This window comes from Vanessa cardui, chromosome 12, assembly GCF_905220365.1.
Source record: "Vanessa cardui chromosome 12, ilVanCard2.1, whole genome shotgun sequence".
Taxonomy (NCBI): Eukaryota; Metazoa; Arthropoda; class Insecta; order Lepidoptera; family Nymphalidae; genus Vanessa; species Vanessa cardui.
Window position 1 is genome coordinate 11,655,775 of NC_061134.1, and position 18,840 is coordinate 11,674,614.

Consider the following 18,840-nt stretch of genomic DNA (forward strand, 5'->3'; position numbering starts at 1 on the left):
GAGTAATTTCGTTATTAAGCCTGCTTCACAGCCAGTGGGCATTCGCCTTTCAAATCCACTGCACCCTCTAATAAATGATGTATAACGTGATACCACGAACTTAGTTTTGATACTGGGCTACATACATATATTAGTATCCCTAAATTAATAAACATCATTTCATATGGAAAATATTACTTTTTTTTTAAATAATGTTAAGATTATATATATTTAATAAGTGAGTACTATAATTATATATTAATTAAATATCTTGATGCCGCTGTCTTCGTTCTTCTAAGTTCGGAGTGTTGAAAGTTTTCCGACAGAAATAATTAAAAAGGTTTTATTAAGACTCGGAATTGAACCTACAACCTCAGGATCTTATGTTTTATAAACTAAACTACAACATCAGCAACGCGTAGTCTAAAACTATTATTAGCATGAGTGTTTTGAAACTACTAAAACTCGTAATATCATCTATTATTTAAATAGGTTTCGTTCAAGAGCACAAATTAATTTTCATGCAAATTTCCTCACGTTTTGAAACTACACGTTTCGCTATTAATTTAAACATATTATCACTCACCAAAAGCTTCTTACCTTGATAGTTGAAACAATCCTTACTTGTTCTTAATTCAATTTGTAACTTACCTGAAAATGAAAATGAAATATTAGCATATAGATCGATTACACAAAGATTAATAAAATAAAAGCTAGTTAATCCGCTCAAAGACCGCTAAAGAGAAGGGAAAATAATAAAAACAATATGAGTGGAAGAAAATAAAAAGAAAGCAATTAAAATGGCGATGTACCGAACACATGACTAAAGAAAATTACATAGATATTTAATTACGAAAGCAAAATCATGAGACAGTTAGATAACTTATTACTTCAAGCTGCTTCAGGCTGGATTACACATATGTATGACAAAATATCGACACTTGTTGCTATCATTTCTTATTATATATAAAAACTAGCGACACGCCCCGGATTCGCACGAGTGCAATACTTATATGTCCTAAATATACTTCAGAATTTTTTTATTGACGACATCACATTAGAAACTTTTTAAATTATCAGTGTTTCTTTACTATATAGTCCATGTATTGTATACAAAATAATTCCTCTCGAATCACTCTATTTTTTAATAAAAACCGCATCAAATCTGTTGCGTAAATTTTAACATCTAAACATACATAGGGAGCGATAACGGTAAGCAACTTTGTTCTATCTAATAATGATATATTCCTATATCAGACAATGATAAGACATAAACACACACAAGTTATGATAAAATATAATTTAATAAATAATAATAAACAATAGGTATTCAATGAAATAAGAAACCACACGACACATGAGGGTGAAATCACACTGCCGCAGATCGTTTTATATTGAATTACACCCGTTACGAAATATGACTTCCATATTGATTGATGTTTATGGTTACTGGTTTGCTACGTAGCGTCGTAGCGTGCCGCTACGTAGGATCGTAGTGTGAAGTTATAAAGCTCGTGAACCATCTTAAAAACGAATTATCTAACAATATGTTAGATTTATTTTCTATTTCTGAAATCAAAGATGTTTTTGGTAAACTATTAAGACCTTATATTTATATATTATGTTAAAAGCTTCTCAGGATTTAGTACTGTTTCGTTTAAACGGATGTCAGTGTAACTAAGCAAATAGCTAAAATAAATAAGCATAAATTACACTATGAGGGTGTTGTGCTAATTTCAAAACGAAATGAGCTAAGAAAAGTTTGGTCAAACAACTTCTCTACAACAGATCTCTATGAGTGTGGATTAAATCTAGGTATCATCAAAATACAATTTTCAAGTCATAAAACGAATCTATATTTCAAATACTCAAAAGATTAAAAAGTTCAATCTCGGACGGACTGTTGATAAATATTTGTACAAACATCCACGATGTTTGTAAACACGAACGGTTCTCCTGGACACATGACTCATCTCATACAAACAAGACATATAATAAATCTACGACTGATCGCTCAAAACTTCAGATAAGATTGCTTTTTAATTTGTATCCTGTTTTTTTTTTTCATTTAATATTATTCCAATTTTGTGCTATTTGCTAGTTTGCTTTGCGACCTATTTTTATTCCACTGGTTGTGAAAAAATTGAAGAATTACTATATTTTTTCTAAAATTCTATGATCATCATTTGTATGATAACCATTTTTTATAATGTTTTGTATGCTAAGTTCTTAAAATAAATGTATAATTTTTCACATAAAAATGTAATTGGTACAACTTTCTACAGCGTCTTACGTAACAGCAAGGTTTGTAAACACATAATGGCTTAATAACCTTAACACATTTTTACAAAGGCATAACAGAAAGATCGTGGTAGAGGTAGTAATAAAGCGTTATGGGATTAGTTTAATGATTAACACGAATATATGCGTAAGTATGGTAATTCATAATTAATGATTGCAAGATTACACGAAGCGTTTTTAATTTTTTTCTAATCCCTCACTCTTAAAATCCAATGAAACGGCAAGTTCGACTCGAAAGAAAGAAAGTTGCCGGACAAACGGATCAAATGTATATCGAGATACACCAAAGCACACACTTTTAAACACCGATTCGCTATTGAGAATTCTTCTACAAAAAAACTCAACTTTTAGACTATCGGAGAATTGATTTTTTGTGTCAATTATTTCATTGTTACGAAAATTCTTAGTTGCGAACTAATAAATGTGAATCGACCTTTATTGTTGAATTGGAAGATGTAATACCCGTAGTGGGCGTTGCTGTTACACGATCAAAAGGTCATCCGAGTAGAAGTAAGGAGTAAAACCCACACGGCTTTTGTGAAAATCTTTTGAACATGTACGATGTGCGAAGTCTAGATCAAAAGATTATTATTTTTGTTAAATGCTATGACTGAAAACTATCTTTGTATACAATATTATTTTAGACTGACACTTATACTCGACACAGCGCACATTTTTAAAACATGGAGAGAAGAACAAAATAGCCAACTGTATACGAGTTTCTTGCTGGTTCTTCTCGGTAAAACCTACTTTCCAAACCGGTGGTAGCATCACCTAAAATAGTTGTTAAATGACCATTCAAAGTCTATTTGAATACAGAATATTTTTAGATTTTAATTTTTTCGTAACGTCACAAAAAATACTTAAACAATAGTACCAACTTAACACTAATATAATTTGTGTAGTCATCAATTTAACAATTTTCAAAAATCGAACGAAATAAAAATCACGACTTATAACAACAAAACTCTTTCTCGCACTCAGCTGTTGAAATTACGTGAGTTATTAGACCGGACGGTTATTTCCCCCTTGCGGGAATTGAATCCGAGTCCCATTTAAGAAATAAGGAAACTAAATGTTACCGAAGTTGATATTTATTGTGCTTTTCCGGGAGTTTCATGAGGATTTTGTTTCGCTTATTTTTAAAACAATTATTTCCTTTTTGACATTTATTACGAGTGTCTTCTGTACATTTTCGTTAACTAACTAAAATGGTTGTTTTCAACTTCTAATTACAAATAAAATCGAAAAAGTTAAAAGTAAAGTATAATAATAATTGATATTTTTTTTTAAATATTAGAAGGTTTCTTATCTATTGTTAAGATTGAAGTGTTTAATGTTCAAGATATGATGAGTATTTCAAACTGGCAATCTTGCAGCCACTTTTTAGAGCGTCGACAATGCAACGCTAGCCTCTGGTGGGCTATTATGAACGAGTTTTCCAATCATATGATCTATTATATTGATCATAATAGACCCATATTGAGGTCATTATTCTGTGGCAAATTGATAAAAAAATTACTTTTTACGGACACATTCAAGAAGAAGGTTACCGAACATATATACAACCTCATAGCTGGTAACGCTGGCACGTAAGAAACACTAACAGTACAAACTATTTAAAAAAAAAGCCAACGTGCCAAGTGAAAAGTAAACGATGTCTGGTCTTGATCTTTGCTTGTATGAGTTTAAAAAGCTGATATCTCCTTGGCTGTAAGACCGATTTTCTTTTATCCGTCAGTGGCAACTTTATATTGGAATTGGATGGTGCGTATATTATACTCGCATCTTTAAAAATCTTTAATTATTTCTAGTTTAAATTTAGTTGAATAATCCCATTGTTATTCTTTAATTACCCAATTAGCACAACCGTTTTATAATATCTTGAGAACACGCTTTTAGGATACAAATAACGCATAAGAACTCTAAATAGAAATAAATAAATAAGTGTAGGGATAAAGTTAAGCCATCATAAGTAGCGATTTCGTCAGTTCGAAAAGGTCGTAAACGATTGCTGTCGTAAAAACGTATGTTTAATACCACGTAAATGATAGCGCTGTCGATCACGTAAGATGTACTTTAACATTTTCTTTATGGGGCTTAAACTTCATCTATGTTATTTACAAGTCAGCAAATTCCAACAAAATTAATCGCAGTGTTAAAGTAAAACAACACCTATAAAGTAAAGTAACACATGTAAATGTCCCATTGTTCAGCTTAAATCTCCTCTCCTCTTAAGAAAAAGGTTTAAGATCTTACATGATAATATCGTTTAACACTAATTGTGCATACAAATATTCAGCTGAAATAGCTTAAGCGCCAAAATAGTAGATAAGGGAAACGAGGTTTAAAGTTAAGTAAGTAAATCTCGTTTTCAAACAGTAAAAATAGATCTTTTTGGTTTTATTCTTTGCCCCCTATATACATATATATATAAAGCTTCAATAAATCTATTACTGAAATAGATTTATAGAAGCTTTATTGCAAATCACGTAAAGAACAGATCACATCAAAGTAACGGAAAAGAAAATGTATTAAGAATAAAATGGTGCACAAAGGCGGTCTTACTGCTCAAAGCGATCTCTCAAAGACAGCCTTCGGTAAAGTAAGTTTCGTAAAGGAACGGGTATGTGCAGTCAAGGTACGAAAACTATATTAATTTTATTACATTAAACGATAAAAATAGAACACATTTTTATTTTTTAAGGCATCGGTTGGCGAACGAGGAAGTGGGCCACCTTATGGTAAATGGTCACCAACGCCCATAGATAATGGCGCTGTAAGAAATATGTATTAATCATTTCTTAAATCGCCAATGCGCCACCAACCTTGGAAGCTCAGATGTATTTCCCTTATACCTGTAGTTACACTGGCTCAGTTACACTTCAAACCAGAACACAATTTGACGAAATTTGGTATGAAGCTAATTTGAAATCCAAGGAAGGACATAGCCTATTTACCAATTTTTTGACAACCAAACCTATATAGAGAGTCGAGATGGCCCAGTGATTAGAACACGTGCATCTTAACCGATGATTGCGGGTTCTAACCCAGGCAAGCACCGCTGATTCATGTGCTTAATTTGTCTTCATAATTCATCTCGTGATCAGCCGTTAAGGAAAACATCGTGAGGAAACCTACAAATTTCATAAAAAATTCTGCCACATGTGTATTCCACCAACCCGCATTGGAACAGCGTGGTGGAATGTGTTCCAAATCTTCTCCTCAAAGGGAGAGGAGGACTTTAGCCCAACAGTGAGAATTTACTGGCTGTTGTTGTTTTGTTGTTTAAACCTATACACGAGCGAAGCCGCCGGACAACTAGTAAGATATAATGGCATATGTGCAGTTTATAATACAGAGTATAGCGGACTAGAGGCATGCAATCTTTAATTTTAAAATTTCTACATAGTCTGGTGGGTAACTAATTTACTGGAACCAGATACTAAAGACATGAACGAACTTTCGCAGACCAAAGATAAATTTTATGGCGAAATTTTGCAGCCGTTCTAATTAAAATAGAAGTTAACCGAGTTTCTTGTCGGTTCTTCTCGGTTAAATTTACATTGCGGTCCGCTATGGTAATTTTAAATTTAATTTAATTTCGTTAAATTACTATTCAAGAGCGTTTGTTAGGACATGTTTGTATGAAGTGTATTTACGGAATTAAGTTCTTCCTTGCGGTTTACAGAAGTCTACCAGTTCACGCAGTTATTGGTCGTCACGTAAGAAAGAGCGTGATGAACATCATATACCCCCCCCCCCAACACTTTCCCTCTCTTTTGTTTTTATCAAATAGGTTGGCGGACGAGCATATGAGCCACCTGATGGTAAGAGGTCACCATCGCCCATAGACAATGACGCTGTAAGAAATATTAACTATTCCTTACATCGTTAATGTGCCACCAACCTTGAGAACTAAGATGTTATGTCCCTTGTGCCTGTAGTTACACTGGCTCACTCACCCTTCAGACCAGAATACAACAATACTGAGTACTGTTATTTGGCGGTAGAATAACTGATGAGTGGGTGGTACCTATCCAGACGGGCTTGAACAAAGCCCTACCACCATAGTACAAATATTAATTATTGTTTCTTATCATTTAAATAATTACACGATAATAATACCAAACGTAGGTAGTTTCTTTTATTGTTTCTGTTATCTATATTAGGAATTATAAATCTAAAAGTAACTCCTTCTATCTGTCTGTCGCTCTTTCGCAATCAAACCGCTGAACCGAATTTCATGAAATTTGGTATGAAGCAAGCTTGAACTCTGAGAAAGGACATCGGCTACTGTTTTCGTCTGACACTTGACAACAAAACCTCTAAAACGCGAGTGAAGCCGCGGGCGACTACTAGTTTAAAGTATGGTATAACAGGGAAGCAACTTCCTTGGAACCGTGATACACACGTCTCTATATTATTGTATGTGTGTGTGTGTGTGTGTGTGTGTATATATATAAACACTAACATGCAAATGTGTAATTATTGTGGGAGACCGGGTTTTCGTTGGAAAGGTGAGTTTATTCAAGCACGGTACTCAACTCACATACATCACAATAGTTTTATCTAACAGAAGCAAGTTTCGACGTTCCCTTTCTGCTCATGAAATGAATTATGAACGCAAGAAAGCACGTTAATAAATAGCGGTGCTTGGCTAAGCGGATTTGAAAACTAAATCTTACATTGAAATTTAAAACGTATTCTATTTTCGGTCGCAGATTTTTTTTTACAAAAAGAAACAATTTCTTTACGGTACCCTAGAACGAGTCTTTTGCATAACACATGTGTACTGTGTGATTTTACTTTAAGCGAACTATCTTGTTGTTGCACCTTCGATAACGTATTGGTTATGTCGTCGGATTTTCTTGGTAAAGTGCCAAATAGGATGGAAGGTTAACAGCACAGTAAAGGAAATGATTAACAAGGTACGTTGTAATTTGATCGTGTCTTTTATAAAAATCTCAATTATGTAAATAAAATTCGGATTCGGCTCTCCCTAAAACCTATTTTAAAAGCAGGATTTTCTATATAATTTTATCATTGCTTCGTGATAAATCTTTGGCATGAAGAAGGATTTCATATTGACAAATATCAAATAATAATAATATATCTCGAGCCGAATTCGTATTCGGTTTTAATAAGAGCTCTTTAAAATAAATATTAACACCACGTGTTAATAATAGTAATATGTAACGCGTGTTGGATAAATTTTAGTAATAATAAAGATTAAGAAAAATATAAGTAAGAAGGGCTAATTTACCTCCTAATGATATGTGGCTACCATCGCTAATTAACATGAGCGCTGTAAGAAATATTAACCAATCTCTGGATCTAATATGTTATTTCCCTTATGCATTTACACTATGCAGTTACACTAGCGCACCTTTCATTTATTCATCGGCTGAGATGGCCCAGTGGCTAGCACGCGTGCATCTTAACCAATGATTGCGGGTTCAAATACAGGCAAGCACCACTATATATATGTGCTTAAATTGGGTTCATTACACCAACCCGCATTGCAACAGCGTGGTAGAATATGTTCCAAACCCTATCCTTAATGGAAGAGGAGGCCTTATCTCAGCAGTGGGAAATTTACAGGCGGTTACTTTACTTTACTTTTTTACTCACCTTTCAAAGCGGACCACAAAAATACTGTCTCCTTAGCAGAAGAATATTGGACAGAATTGAACAAATTCCTACTAACAAGCACTGAACGCTTAGAGATAATATATTGGCATATTGTTGATATTCGATTTTTTCTTTGTATGGGTGTGTGTGTGTGTATGTGTGTTTGTATATAAAGTTAATTGTGAAATTGCAAATGGAAATAATAAATGGTATAATAATTCAGTTAATATACAATATCACGAACGATTGAATATTCATTATAACATTTTATTAACTTTGTTTTGGACTAGCTTAATTTATTCATACACAAACAATATTATCGTTTATTTATTGTAGTTGTTTGTACGTTTTATTAAATTATTCCGTTAATAATTTATATTACAATTCACATTTACTACATATTATTAATTGTACTTGTATTAAATCAATTGGAAATAAACAATTTGATTTTTCCCATGAAATAATGTTTACCCGATAATTCTTTTCGATGCAGTGTTCACGTACTCGTATATGTATTTGTGATGATCTATCTTATATGTTACAAATATATTTACTTTCGAATTTATAATTTTCATAGCATATTCCACTACGGGTGTTTTGATTTACATGTGACACAATTCCGTTGAAATTATACACATGCAGAATGTTTTTCTTCACCGTCAATTTCGAGATGTCAATTAAGCATATGAAAAATCAGTGGTGCTTACCCGTGTTTGAACCCACAATCATCGGTTAAGACGCACGAGATCTAATCACTGGCCCATCTCGGCGTACATATATCATTGATTAAAATATATTTTCACAATCGAATCATAATTGAACGCAAGCATTATTTTAATTAAAATGAGACTGTAAAAGGTATGACTTTCATTTCAATGTTCCCGAGCGCAAAAGCCTTCCAGTAATAATTCTAGAGAAATCGTTTACTCTAAGTAAAGATATCGTTCCCGAGCTCTTGCTGCGGACGTTTGAAGTTATTGTAACCTATTTCTCAAAGCCTAGAAAAAGTGTAACCGATATTATACCTACGGTTTGTTAATATCGTAGTGAAATCTTCGATCGTTATTATTAATAACGTCATTTTAATAATATAGGAAATACTATTCCTAAATCTATAGCTTCTAAACATATAAAGTTGGAATGTCTGTTTGTAATATTAAAACAGCTTTTTACTGAATGCATATTAATATATACACGATACATATAATACCAATAAAACTTTTTTATTGCAATTTTCATCTGTGAGTTTATTTGTTCCGGTTAATCTCTGGAAAGGATAATCCGATTTTGTTGGAACTTTCACTGCCAGATAGCTTATGTAAAAAGGAGTAATTAAGACTGTATAAGACAATCCAGCTCTAGCGCATGTACAGTCAATTTATTTATGTAAGCTACAAGCTATTGGACTTTAAGAATCGTAGAAGAAACCAAAATTATAAAATTGTGTGAAACAACCTATACGAACATTATACAGGTCGTATAATATTCATAACGTACACGTAAATGAAATAACACGTATTATTATTAAATGATCGTTGTACGATAATAAAAATATATATAAAATAAATACGAAACGATACGAGTATAAAAATAAACGTTTGGTTCCATTACGTTAGAGCCACGTAAGCTCTCGCGTTTAGTTCGAGAGAAAGATTTGATCTGGATTTGTACGAAAATTTATGGTTATTATATCAAAAGTCAATATTCCCATTTAGATTACTGGAGATTGTTTATTTATATAAATTCGCATATATACACACAAACACAACAGCCTGTAAATTTCCCACTGCTGGGCTTTTTTTATGTTATAGGAGGCAAACGAGCAGGAGGCTCATCTGATGGAAAGCGATCACCACCACCCATGGACATCTGCAACACCGGGGGGCTTGCAGGTGCGTTGCCGGCCTTTAAGGAAGGAAAAGGCTTAGCTGGGCTAAGACCTCCCCTCCCTTTGTGGAGAAGGTTTGGAACCTATTCCACCACGCTGTTCCAATGTGGGTTAGTGGAATACACATGTGGAAGAATGTCTATGGAAATAGACACGTACAAGTTTCCTCGCGATGTTTTCCTGCACCGTCGAGCTGGAGATGAATTAAAAACACAAATTAAGCACATGAAAATTCAGTGGTATTTGCCTCGGTTTGAACCCGCCATCATCGGTAAAGATGCACGCGTTCAAACCACAGGCCCATTCCGGTTCTATTCGCATATATGCATGTTTTAAAATAATAATAACATTTTACTATATACTAGCGCCCCGCCTGGCCTTGCACGGTGCAACTATGATACTAAATATACTACATAATTTGTACAAGCTCGCCTGCGTAGGTACCAATTAATCCTTACACGTTTCAAAGTCAAACTGCAGTACTTAGTATTGCTGTGTTCCATTTTAAAAGATGGTATGAGCAATTTCAATTAAATACACTAGAAATATAACGTGTTATACGTCAACGTACGGTATTGCCCATGTAAGGGACAGATTATATTTACTGACGTGAAAATGTATACGGTGGTAAGCACTCCGCCTCATTTGCTGACATCGTATGCCTTCATTAATAACGTCCATCACGGGCTATTGGAACCGAAACACTGTCTACTAAAATTCGAAGCAAACACAATTAATTTAATTTTACATTACAATTGTCTTATAACAACCACAACAACAACAGCCTGTATATTCCCACTGCTGGGCTAAAGGCCTCCTCTCCTTTTGAGGAGAAGGTTTGGAACATATTCCACCACGCTGTTCCAATGCGGGTTGGTGGAATACACATGTGGCAGAATTTCTATGAAATTTGTCACATGCAGGTTTCCTCGCGATGTTTTCCTTTACCGCTGAGCACGAGATGAATCATAAAGACAAATTAAGCTCATGAATCAGCGGTGCTTGCCTGGGTTTGAACCCGCAGTCATCGGTTAAGATGAACGCGTTCTATCCACTGGGCCATCTCGACTCATATTATATGTATAGTCTTATAACATTTTCAGTCAAATAATCTCTACAGAAGTCGTGGAAAGCTGAGAACTGTAGGTAAGCTATAATATCTCAGACGTCCTTGGATTTCGATCAAAATACCTTGTTTATCGCATTGAAATATTCAAATTATCAGATATAAACCGCCCACGAAATGACGAGACGCTACACGGATCAGTGGAACGGATTCAGGTTACATTAGTTCAGTGTAGTGTACAATACATTACTGAATATTAATGAATATTATCACCTATAAAAGCTACTGTTATCATGAATTTCAGCACACTTCATCCAACGCCGTAAAACAAGCAATATGAAGCCACAGACCGTGCTGATCCTCTTCGCCTTATCAGGATTCGTAGCAACAGTAACTTCGCAAGGTTTTGGAGAGGTTTACTGTGGAAGGAGACTGTCGACAGTTCTAGCACTCCTCTGCGATAACAATTTGATCAAGAGGAGTCAGCCGCAGTTCCCGTCTGCACAGGGCGTAGACGTCAACTGGCCGTGGATTGCAATGCACAGAGCGCGCAGCATGGGCAGGAGTAAGAGGCAGGTGGTCGCGGAGTGCTGTGACAAGCCTTGCACCATCAACGAACTCATGTCTTACTGCGGCAACTGATTCTAATCAAAACGATATAATCTCACGATGATTTTGTTATTTAATGACCATTGTAAATAATTATTACTTTTACTTTAGTTGCTATGAAAATAAATGAATAATAATATTAATAATATGTTTTTCTTTTTGTATTATATGATTTTTACTGAATTTAAATTTTGTTATACTGATGAATTTATGAGAGCAGAACTGTTTTCAACCGACTTCCAAAAGGAGGAGGTTATCAATTCGTCTGTATTTTTTTTTTTTTTTTTTTTTTTTTTTTATGTTTGTTACCTCATAACTTTTCACTGGGTGGACCGATTTTGATAATTTTTTTTTGTTTGAAAGGTAGTGCTTCCCGTGGGGTCCCATTTTTTTATTTTTTTTTTCCGATGATGGTATCCATGTGAAAACGAAATAAGTCTTAAATTTGCATTACGTATATGCGCGACAAATAGGTGAATAACTGAAAATCACGTTAACCAATTTTGATAATTCTTTTTTTATTATAAAATATATACTTCAAGGGTAATTTGGTGAAAGTTTGGTAAGGTTCTGAGCACAGGATCCATGACAAAGTAACGGAACGGAAGGGAACGGAACAATTCTGAAGAGCACGTTAGCGATACTCGGTCGAATCTTTTATTTATAGGTTATTTGGATATTTGAGTCACCTTCCGTAATGTGGTTATGTTTATGTAATTATCATAGTCGAATATTATAATCAACTAGCTACGCACCCCGGCTTCGCACGGGTGCAATACTGATACTGAATATAGTACAGAATTTGTTAATATACGACATCACATCGCAAACTTCTGAAATTATCAGTGTTTCTTTACTATTTTGTTCATTTATTATATACACAAACCTTCCCCTTGAATCACACTATCTTTTAAAAAAAACTGCATCAAAATCCGTTACGTAGATTTAAAGATATAGGGGCAGAGAAAGCGACTTTGTTTTATACTATGTAGTGATGGAACTCCTATACGGCTCGCAGTTAGGGTGCGATATAGGGCAGAATTTCTTACTATCTTTAATCAAATTTTGTGTATGTGATGTGATGTTATATGATATACGAAATATAGTTGGTCTTTTTCAAAGATTTTTTGCTGAGTTCGATTACAGCTCTTTCGAGGGATCCTTGTAGTTTACGCCGCGTGACGTATTAAATCCGCATTTTCGAAAGTCTATTTTTGCTTTATTCGCAAGTTTCCTTTGAAATTGTCCTCGAAGTAGTTTCTGACTCATATAAACGGAACGCTTAATCTATCCATATTAAAAAAAATTAGTTAGTCAACATCAGCTTCACTTAAAATCAAAAAATAAATAAAATTTTAACAAAAAGAAAAACCGACTTCAAACAAAACACTATTTTAAAACAAATGAATATGCACGAAAAAGTAATAAAAATAATTGCGTATCCAACATATTTTTTAGAGTCTTCCTAAGTTAAATGAAATGAAAAATATTAGACTACTTAAAAGTCGATTAACGATTATATCATGTAGTTATAATTATTGTTATATTTGGAGTCGGTGTCAGCCAATAAAACCCTACAGTATATCTATCAAAAAACAATACGAGAATACTTTAACAAATATGTTTTTTACAAATTACCTTTTATACAATAATATACTGGACCAATCAAGGGGCTCGTATTGCTTCTTTCTTTTGATTGTTGGGGCAAGGGCACCGTGGCTGACACCGGCTCCAAATATACCAATAACTATAACTACATGATATAATCGTTAATCGACTTTTAAGTAGTCTAATATTTTTCATTTCATTTAACTTAGGAAGACTCTAAAAAATATGTTGAATACGCAATTATTTTTATTACTTTTTCGTGCATATTCATTTGTTTTAAAATAGTGTTTTGTTTGAAGTCGGTTTTTCTTTTTGTTAAAATTTTATTTTTTCAAACGATATGTTAATTTCTTTATTTTTTGGTAGTATATTAAAAATGAAATCCAGAGATTCATAAATATAAAATGAAATACATAAATGTCTTCCACAAAAAAGGAGGTTTTGACAGATTATAAATTTCTAAACATGAAAGTATTCAACAATTATATTAAAAATTCTTGCTATATAATGCTATGTAACATCTGTGGAACATGATCTGGGATTCTCTAGCGCTCTCTGTGGTCGTATTTTTTTAATAACAAGCTTATAATAAAAAAGGTTAGAAATGAACAAAGTGAAACAAATGAGAGAAGGTCTTAAATAACGAAAGATTTATGTAAGCATTGTAAATCTTCATTACAAGACTTAAGGTTCGCATTACAATATTTATTGCCTTATTAGCAGACCAGATGCAGGTAACGCTAAGAAATAGGTTACTTTGAAACTTCTATTATTTCTTTTAATAAAAACGCTACCTTATACTTGAGTTTAAAAAGGTTTTTAATTCACTAAATTTTTTTGGATAAAATTTTAAGCGAAATATTCGCCAAATGTGATAACAAATTCTTTAATATATTTGTTATTAAATATCTACATTCCGAGTGCTGTTTAATTAATTATATAAATAATATGAACCCATGGTTTGGATAGCGAAGAAAAGAAATAGAAGATTTGTAAATAATTTTTAAACTACATAGGTATATATATGTATCGGACTAGATATCAATTCTTTGTTATTTATTTCGTGCTCGGCGGTGAAGGAAAACGTCGTGAGGAAACATGCACGTGTCTAATTTCAACAAAATCCTGCCGCATGTGAATCCACCTAGCCGCATTGGAGCAGCGTGGTGGAATATGTTCCTAATCTTTTCTTCAAAGGGGCCTCCGCCCATCAGTAAGAAATTTACAGGATGTTATTATTTTATTATACTAGATATCACAGATGCAAAAGCTTGTATATTTCAATATTTATTATTCAAACATATGTGTCAGACAAAAACTCCGTTTTTATTTCATCAGTAAAATGAAATAAAAAAACAAATCATTGATTGTAATCATTCCTATAAATCTTAAATAGAAAAAAAAAACTTAAGCAAATCTCACTCAAATACTAATAATAGTGCTTAAAACAGATTAAATAGATATTTCCCGCTAAATACTTATTGATATTATTTAAATATAAATAATGTATATAAAATAACAAAATATACGTGTAACAAATTAATCCGTCCCTATTACGGAAATATTAAAATTTTCAATTATCTATAATTTAATTTTTTTTTATTATATTAAATTAAGACCTATAGTCTACTGACAATTTACCAATTGTTTATCTTATTATGCGCAGCGAAATTGATTTAAAATCGACAAACACACACAAACATACACACTCATTCATTAAAACATTTAGTATATAAGTATTATATTTAAGATATTTAAACAGAAACAAAAATTATTTCATAACTGTAATTCATATAAAATATAATCAGTCAATATTACGGAATACAGTAGGTAAGTCAGAATGACCTCCAAGATTCAACTTATTACACAGCATTAGTTCACAGGAATCCTTTTGCTTCTGCCCATCGTGTTCAGCTTGTGCGTCATGCATTGCAAGCTGTGGTCTTCATTCAGTGCGTATTCCTTCAATATAAGTAACATATAGCTATCTGTACTATATGGACGACCTTTGTGGTCGAGTGGTGTGTACACCGGTTTTCATGGGTACGCCACTTCGAAGTCTCGGGATCGATTCCCGGCCTAGTCAATGTAGATTATCATTAGTTTTCTATGTTGTCTTGGGTGTTTGTGATACCGTCGTTACTTCTGATTTTCCATAGCACAAGTGCTTCAGCTACTTACATTGGGATCAGAGTAATGTATGTGATGTTGTCTCATATATATTTATTTATACTAATATTATAAAGAGGAAAACGTGTATGTTTGTAATGAATAGTCTCAATAACAACTGGATCGATTAAAATAATTATTTCACCATTCGAAAGTTACATTATCCACGAGTAACATAGGTTATATTGATTTCTAGAAAAGGTAAGGAATCCTTTCTAAAACTTAAGTAACGTAACCCAAGGTGTAAAAATTCTTATGTCCACCCGTGCGAAGCTGGGACAGGCCACTAGTGTGTCGTATAAATAAACAGGAGCCAGTAAGTAGGTAGTTAATTATATTTCATTGTCATTTTCCCTATTTACTATAATTATAATTATCTAAAGTTTTAGTAAATATCTCTGAAGTGCAACTCGTGTATATTCAATACATAGTATTACAAATAAATTTCGTCAAATGTTCATTGTCTTGGGCGTGAAATAGCGACAGACAAACAGACAGATAAATATAATACATATAATAGCCATATAAATTTAAATAGATTTATACCTTATTAAATTAGTTTAGGTACTTTTAGAGCGCCTATTTTTTAGATTTTAAAATATTTTTACGTAAATATTAGTATCGTCAAGAATGGGCTCAGCGATGGTCGCTCAGAAAAAAACTGATTGTATTTTTATATAGTAATCTCCAGTAATATTTTAAATACGAATTTAACTTTGTCTGTTTCTTACAATTTCGAATTTCGAAAGAAACTACTGATCCCAATTTGATATAACTTTATATGAAGCAAGTTTTAGCGAGCAAGGCTATTTCATCTCATATTAAATTGTTTATTTATATAATATATGAGACAAAAAAAAAGCCCGCTGAGTTTCTTTTGCCGGTTCTTCTCAGGTCAGGGTACTTTCTTTTCCGAACCGGTGGTGGTGTTTCAATTGACCATCAATAAAAAAGTGTAATGTTTCTATATTGAATAAAGTTGTTTGAGTTTAATCTCAAGGAAGGTCAAAGACATTCAGCTACTGTTCCTTTCTTTAAACTTGACAACAACCCTAAAACGTAAACACAGCCGCGGGCAACCACTAGCATATCTTTACACATTCAAGATGAACGACGAGTCAACACATAAAGGTCGTGAGATATTTTCACATGCCAATATCACGGCGTCGGGTCATTTGCTCCAATTGACATTTCGATTTATTAGAAGACAAAATCCCCAACTTCTTAACTAATAACTTTCCAATAATTCGGAATGTCAATCGAAGCAAATGATCCCACGTCGGAATATTGGCAACTGAAAATATATTATAACCTTGACATCTTGAGTTACCTTACATTTTATTATGTCAAAAAGTTCTAGAGTTCGACCTCAGCTTCGTTCGTATTTGAGGGTTTTCGTCAGGTTTTAGGTATAAAGAAGACATATCAGAAAGCAGCCTATGACCTTTCTTGAGATTCAAAATTGCTGTATACAAGATTTCATTTCGGTTCAGTGGTTCAGTCATGAAAAAAAAAACGAACAGACAAACAAAGTTTATGTAATAACTTTTTTCAACAGATCTATAAATTAAAAATTATATTTACATTTTAAAATAATACGAAGACAATAATGCAAAAGCGTTAAAACTAAAATATCTAAACAAATTAATTATTTTTATATTTTCGTTATATAAAATTAGCGTTAGCATTATAAGTCACAGATACTTTCAGAGCTAGAACAGTAAAGAATTTTTAAGGAAGGATAGAACGCCGTTGACTTTCCATCAGAATATAGTGTTTTGAAATATTCAAATTTTTAGATATAAACTACCCACTCGAGATGTTTGCACGTAACATTAGAATGTATTTAGGTCATATTAGTTCAGTGTTGTATACTGAATATTAATGAAAATCACCTATAAAAGCTACTGTAATCATGAATTTCAGTACACTTCACCCAACGCCGTAAAACAAGCAATATGAAGCCACAGACCGTACTGATCCTCTTCGCCTTATCAGCATTCGTAGCAACGGTAACTTCGCAAGGTTACGGAGAGGTTTACTGTGGGAGAAGGCTGTCGACAGTTCTAGCACTTCTCTGCGATAATAATTTGATCAAGAGGAGTCAGCCGCAGTTCCCGTCTGCACAGGGCGTAGACGTCAACTGGCCGTGGATTGCAATGCACAGAGCACGCAGCATGGGCAGGAGTAAGAGGCAGGTGGTCGCGGAGTGCTGTGACAAGCCTTGCACCATCAACGAACTCATGTCATACTGCGGCAACTGATTCTTGTATAACAAAAAATGACAGCTGTAAATAACTACTTTAGTTTATTGATATCTGTATAATAATTATTACCATAAGTTAAATAAATGAATAAATATACCTTTATGAAATAATAATATTGAGTTATTATTTTGTGATTTTTATTGAATTTGAGATTGAAATGACATCAAACGGAAATGAATACTCCAGAAAAAATTATAATATTTAAAGTTTACGTAATTTTCTTGTTTGAGTTATTTTAATTTTCTAACTATATCCTGAGTAGCTGAATCTTTGGATTACGGAGTATAAATGGGGATTTAACTTGCTACTAGTTTGCACTTAAAATAAGTAGCTTAAAACAATAATCGGTTAAATTTAGGTTATGCTTCAATAAAAATAACTACATTATATATTTTTTAGCACGAAGGTTTTTGAGAGCGTTGTCTATCTGTCGACTCAGAGCCTCATCAGAGCTTAGACACTATGGTGATAACAATTCATTATCTTGTTTCTGAAACGTCTTATGATTCCTTTCTTTAAAAACATATTATAGTTTATTCGTTTTTGTACATTTGACATTACGTTAGCGTTAATTAATTTAGTAGGATTTTCCATTTTTTCTCTTTTTGGTGCTAAACCAATGCTTCCGATATATTCAATATCAGCCGTACTTAAATTATAAATTTAGAAGAGTTGTATCAGTGAAGTATCTTGTATCAAAAGATCTATTTTCAATCACAAGAATACAACAGATTATGTGTGTGTGTATGTAAAGTGAGTCAGTCGTGAGTCGAGATGGCCCAGTGGTTAGAACGCGTGCATCTTAACCGATGATTGCGAGTTCAAACCCAGGCAAGTACCTCTGTTTCATGTGCTTAATTTGTCTTTATAATTCATCTCGTGCTCTGCGGTGAAGGAAAACATCGTGAGGAAACCTGCATGTGACAAATTTCATAGAAATTCTGCCACATATGTATTCCACCAACCCGCATTGGAACAGCGTGGTGGAAAATGTTCCAAACCTTCTCCTCAAAGGGAGAGGAGGCCTTTAGCCTAGCAGTGGGAATTTACAGGCTGTCGTTGTTGTTGTTGTTGTATGCAAGGCTGTGTCAATGTGTTGTATTGTAAGGCTGTAGTTATGTAGTTTGGCTAATGTTTTATATTACTTATTAGGTCCACATCAGGTAATAGGACTCATGATAGGCCCCAAACGTGTCAAAATATATTAATATTTGTTTTAATATTTTTAATATCCTTTAATATTAGGTTTCCAAAAATATGATTTGTAGTTTTCAGGATTCAAGTACTAGCTGATTGGAAATTTAATTACTTTACTATTT

The 18,840-nt window shown here is 33.3% G+C and overlaps 3 protein-coding genes across 3 annotated transcripts in view; 2 read left to right on the forward strand and 1 right to left on the reverse strand.

The window, feature by feature from the left end:
* Window positions 1-18,840, reverse strand: part of LOC124534067 (protein kinase C, brain isozyme) — a 269,401-nt gene that overhangs the window by 77,354 nt on the left and 173,207 nt on the right. The window lies entirely within an intron of this gene.
* Window positions 11,205-11,510, forward strand: LOC124534072 (bombyxin A-1 homolog). The gene has a single exon (XM_047109738.1). It carries the CDS (start codon window positions 11,205-11,207, stop codon window positions 11,508-11,510), a length of 306 nt encoding a protein of 101 aa, XP_046965694.1.
* Window positions 17,213-17,530, forward strand: LOC124534071 (bombyxin A-1 homolog). Its single transcript, XM_047109737.1, has one exon. It carries the CDS (start codon window positions 17,213-17,215, stop codon window positions 17,516-17,518), a length of 306 nt encoding a protein of 101 aa, XP_046965693.1. The 3' UTR covers window positions 17,519-17,530.

Coding starts and splice junctions, on each gene's coding strand:
- LOC124534072 (XM_047109738.1), top strand. CDS start 11,205: ATGAAGCCACAGACCGTGCTGATCCTCTTCGCCTTATCAGGATTCGTA.
- LOC124534071 (XM_047109737.1), top strand. CDS start 17,213: ATGAAGCCACAGACCGTACTGATCCTCTTCGCCTTATCAGCATTCGTA.